At 38.5% G+C, this 5,078-nt stretch overlaps 1 protein-coding gene across 1 annotated transcript; it reads left to right on the plus strand.

The window, feature by feature from the left end:
- Positions 1-2,641: 2,641 nt before the first annotated feature.
- On the plus strand, positions 2,642-4,810 carry LOC125608882. Its single transcript, XM_048779494.1, has one exon. The coding sequence runs from the start codon at positions 2,642-2,644 to the stop codon at positions 4,808-4,810; it is 2,169 nt and encodes a 722-aa protein (XP_048635451.1).
- Positions 4,811-5,078: the final 268 nt, after the last annotated feature.

Below are 5,078 nucleotides of genomic sequence, written 5' to 3' on the forward strand. Positions count from 1 at the left end.
GATGATGCCAGGAAGTCCAGAGTGAGATTACACAAGTGTGTGGGAAAGAAGGGGAGAAATTGGAAGAAACGGAAACGAACCAAAGGAGGTTCTCAATTTCCATTGACTCCTTACTTCTCAGATAGTATCAGAAAATCAAGAGTGCACAGCAAATGCTTCTCACATCCATATGCAAAGCTCAAAGCACTCCTTATTGCTGAAATGATAGACAAAGGAGGAGGGTATATGGAGGAGGCTTTCACACAAGAATGATAAAGCTTCAAATAGTAGACATTGAGACTTGGTTTGGAGCAAATTCTCATTCTTATGCGGACTTAATAAAATCTCCAGAAGTCAAGCTAATGACTAAAAATAAACGCTGAGTGGGAGGCAACCCACTGTTAGGTTTGTTTTAAATATTGTTTAATTTTCATTTATTACTGATTTTTCTTGTTTTCTAATGATTTCAGGTAAAAAAAAATTATTAGTTGATTGGTTTTATTAGTTATATATTACTAACTTATAGACTTTTAGTATATTATTTATGTTAGGTACAAGGAAAAGATCCGAGGAAGACGAGTTTCCTTAGAAATCGACGATGGCTAGCTAACATCGATCGACAGAGTATCAAGGGTATCGATCGCCACTTAACTATGTTGGTCAATATTCACATCAAAGTTAGGTATATTGTTCTTCCTTGTTAAATATTGTCCTTATAGTTTATTCTCCAACCGATTTTAGGCTGAATAACATTGGTCACAATGTTATTTAAGTCTGGGGAGGTTATATTAATATTAGGTTTTAGTTAGATGTTTAGAATAGGGACCCAACTAAACGATTGCCATGATATCGACCAACGAGAACAAGTCCATATCGATCGACATTGCAACTTCTTCCACGACCGATGACAACACGTTTACATCGATCGACATCCATTCCGGTCAGTCTGGAGGAGGTTCTACTGATATTGTGTTTTAGTTATATATAAAAAAATACATATCCATGTAGACGATTGCTCAGATCATCGACCGACGAGACCATCTCGATATCGATCGACAACACTTCATCAACAACGATCGACTGTTACTTCATTGTATCGATCGATACTGAGCAGGTTATCGTTCTTACTTGTTAAATTTTGTACTTCTGCTTTATGATTTTCACCTTACCACCGACTGTGTTACACTGGGGACAGTGTAATTTAAGTCTGGGGGGATGATATACCATGATTTTCACCCGTTTTTATACATGGTATATAAAGGTTTTAAGATATATTAATCATGTTTTAGAGTCTTTTCAAAGCAAATACAGGTTTATTCACCTGATGGAAGGAAATGATATTTTTGGGACATTTTGGAATGCTTTTACGCAAGGAAAATCGATCGACGCTTCAAGAGCAACATCGGTCGATCGTAATCACTTACCATCGATCGACATACATATATGTGCATCGATTAATACGCAGTCACACAGATGAAATCGCAAATTAAAAGATTTCATTTCCCAGAAAATCTATTATTTACAACTTAAGTTCCTGGCCGCCTGTGAACCTATATGTACTAGGGTTTTGTATCATTTCTTGGCAGACACTAGCAAAAGACCTAGTTTTGGAAAATGAGCATTTTGGCTACCATTAGGAGAGCTTAGGATTGGAGAGATAGATCTGAAACTGCAAAACAGAGAAGATCTTGAACTCCTTTATTTCTATTACTCTATCTATTTGTGTTCTATGTTTCATTTGAGTTTATTTCACACCATCATGACTTTGTCTCTCATGAATATGTTTGAGTAAACCAATTGTTAGATTTAGGTTTCTCATCATGGTTGAAATTATGTACTGCTAATATGACTGTTAAAAAGGTGTTTTGATTGTTCTTTCATTGCTTATGGACTTAATGCTAAAATTGAGATTGATCACCTTCATTTTAAATCTTAGGATTAATTGAGTCCAACTAACCGTTTTCCCTCAATACCTGAACCCATTTGTGTGATCTAACTGACTCAGACGCAACGACAGTTGGTCTGAGAAGGTTAGAGAACAAGTTAAACCCGTTTGCAAAGCTCGCTAGAATAACCGTCAATCGACGCAACTGTCGTTCTGTCGGTCGATCATTACAAAGGTGTATCGGTCGATGTACATCAAGTCGCATCGATCGACACTCTCTCGAGATTAAAATACGACAGTTGAGATCCGAGATCTAGTGAAGATAACCTATCCGGTTAAATCAACGTTTAGTTCAAGAACCATTAAACCCTTTAGTCCAAACTAAGTGCATACATTTTATACCTGAGAATTGCCTGAATCTAGTTACTTTCCCAATCTTGAAACCACTTCAATTCAATCTACTGAATCACTGTTGTTTTCGATTTATCATTTACTGCTTTTAAAACTATTAAAACGTTTTAGTCTATATTCATTTCTAATTATTTAAGTTTGTTAAGTAATCCTAGAGTCTATGTGGATTCGATCCCTAAGTACTACATCTGAACCTCTTTTGATGAGAGTAACACTCTTTAGGGTAATTTGAGTGATATCAAATTTAGCGCCGTTGCCGGGGACTCTTTCTTATTACCAATAGATTAAATTTAGAATTTAGTATAGACTTGTTACGAAAATCTTGCTAAAAGTTTTCTTTCTTAATCTGTTATTCAGACACAAAGAATGGAGAACATAGAGCGCAACCAACCATCGATCGACGGAAACACGTTTCCATCGAGCGACGGTGAGTCAGAGGAATCGATCGATACGGAGTCACCAACATCGATCGATGCTGCCCAGCCGGAAGCAGGTAAGTTTTCTCTAACCAAACCTGTTAATGAGAAAGTAGTCCAAACTGAACTAAGTGGTCAAACGAGCAATGAAACTAGCCAAACTGAACAGGGGACTGAAATCCCTGTTAAGGAAAATTCCACCTTAACTAAAGGTGAAGATATAAAATTGTCCATACAAGACTACCTTGATCCTGGTAGGACCTATTCCAATAGGTCCGCTATTAAAATATCAGGAGACGATACCAAGAAATCTAAGTTTAACGCAGATTACTACCGTATGGTTCGTCAAAATCCATTCCGTGGATCCCTCCCAGAACACCCACAAGATCATATTGAGACTTTGGAAGAATTAATACCAGATGAATATGATCGTTGCAAACTATTCTCATTCTCCCTAGAAGGAGAAGCCCTCAGGTGGTTGAACTGTTTAGCAACAGGATCACTCACTTGTTGGGAAGAGATTAGAAGAGCTTTCCTTAGAGAATTTTTCACTGATGAACGCTACTGGGAAGTAAGAAAACAAATTTATACATTTCGCCAAGGTCCACGCGAATCATTTAAAAACGCTTGGGGAAGATTCAGAGACTATGAACTTGAATGTCCCCATCATGGTTATTCAGAACCACAACTTCTTAACATCTTTTATGGAGGTGTTAATTTGAGCTATAAAACCACACTCGATACAGCGAGTGATGGAAATTTCATCACTAGGAATCCCGAAGGAGCTAGACGCCTTATCAAGAATATGACAACGGGAAGATCCTATGAAAAAATGGATGAAGAAATAGAAAAAACTACAAATCCAAAAGACAATTCTGATTTATTAGAAATTAAGAATTCCCTTAAATCCCTTCATTCCTTTCTTCAAAACAAACACCAATATGATATAGCCCAGATCGACGAAAACGCTTTGTCTGACACCGATGATTATTCGGATGAAGAAACGAACTGCTCTGATCCTTACTCTGTGTTTCATGTCGAGAGCTTTACCCAAGCTTATGACACTGCTTTAAAATCACGTACCGGAAGGGAAAGGTTCAACATCAGACAAGCTCTTACTGGCAACCGTAAGACAAAATCGGAGTTTTACGGAATGATAAATATGGTTTACGGAGAATTGATGGAGAAAGCAGATTCTTTAGGAGAACTAATCCGAAAATTAGAAGGTCAAGTGGCTGAGATTGCAACTGCAATAAAGAGAGATGCTGGATGTGTTCCCGGAAGGACTGATCTAAACCCAAGACGTCAAGTCAGTGCTGTAATGCTGCGCAGCGGGAAAAACCTCGCAGCAGACACGAGGAATAATTCAGATGTTGGAAAACCTGACGATGCCGATGAGACCGGGAAAAGCAACTCTCATCCTATTTTTCTTGACAAACTTGACCCAAATCCATCTCAAGACAACCGGAAAACCACCGCTGAAAAGGCTAAGGAAAAGGCAATAGACTTAGAACTAGAAGAAGATATAGAGATTGAGGATGAAATCGATCGACAGTACGGAACTGACGTCGATCCACCCAAAACACCTACCATCGATCGACAACTGGAGAAACCCATCGTTCGACGGTCTACTCAACCCGAACCCATAATTGAAAGAGTCTATAGAACTTTACCCCCTTTTCCTCCTAAAACGCAAACTAAGAAATCATTAGAAAACGCAATCTGCAAGAAAGCCTTAGATAGGATTTCTGTCGAGATGTCTCTTAGCGATGCTATAAAAATAGCCCCTTCAATTAAGAAGTATATAAAGGATATGACATCTCCAAACTATCCAATCGCAGAAAATAGCGTGATGATGATTTCAGAAGAAGTAAGTGCTATGATTAAAGGAGAAACTCCAACGAATAGATCCGATCATGGTAGTTTCGTCCTAGATTGTAAAATAGAAAACACGCGTTTCCCTAGATCACTATGTGACCTCGGCTCTAGCGTAAACCTTATGCCTTACTCTGTTGCTGTGACGTTAGGATACAGAGAGTTTATGCCAACTCCGATCACCCTGGTTTTAGCTGATAGATCTATTAGGGTACCGAAGGAATTCTCGAAGATATTCCCATAAAGATTAACGATTGCATCGTGCCTACGGATTTTGTTGTGTTGAAATACAGACAAGAACCCAAAGACCCCCTCATTCTGGGTCGGCCATTCCTAGCTACAGCTGGAGCAATCATTGACGTCAAGGAAGGACGAATTAATTTGAACATAGGGGATATCTCGATGACTTTTGATATGGAGAAACTGATTAAGCGACCCCTAATAGATGACCAGGCCTTCTACGTGGAAAAGGTTTCTGAGGATGAAAGAGACTCTTTCATAAACATGTGTTC

The sequence above is a fragment of the Brassica napus genome, chromosome A1 (assembly GCF_020379485.1).
Source record: "Brassica napus cultivar Da-Ae chromosome A1, Da-Ae, whole genome shotgun sequence".
Taxonomy (NCBI): Eukaryota; Viridiplantae; Streptophyta; class Magnoliopsida; order Brassicales; family Brassicaceae; genus Brassica; species Brassica napus.

Coding starts and splice junctions, on each gene's coding strand:
- LOC125608882 (XM_048779494.1), top strand. CDS start 2,642: ATGGAGAACATAGAGCGCAACCAACCATCGATCGACGGAAACACGTTT.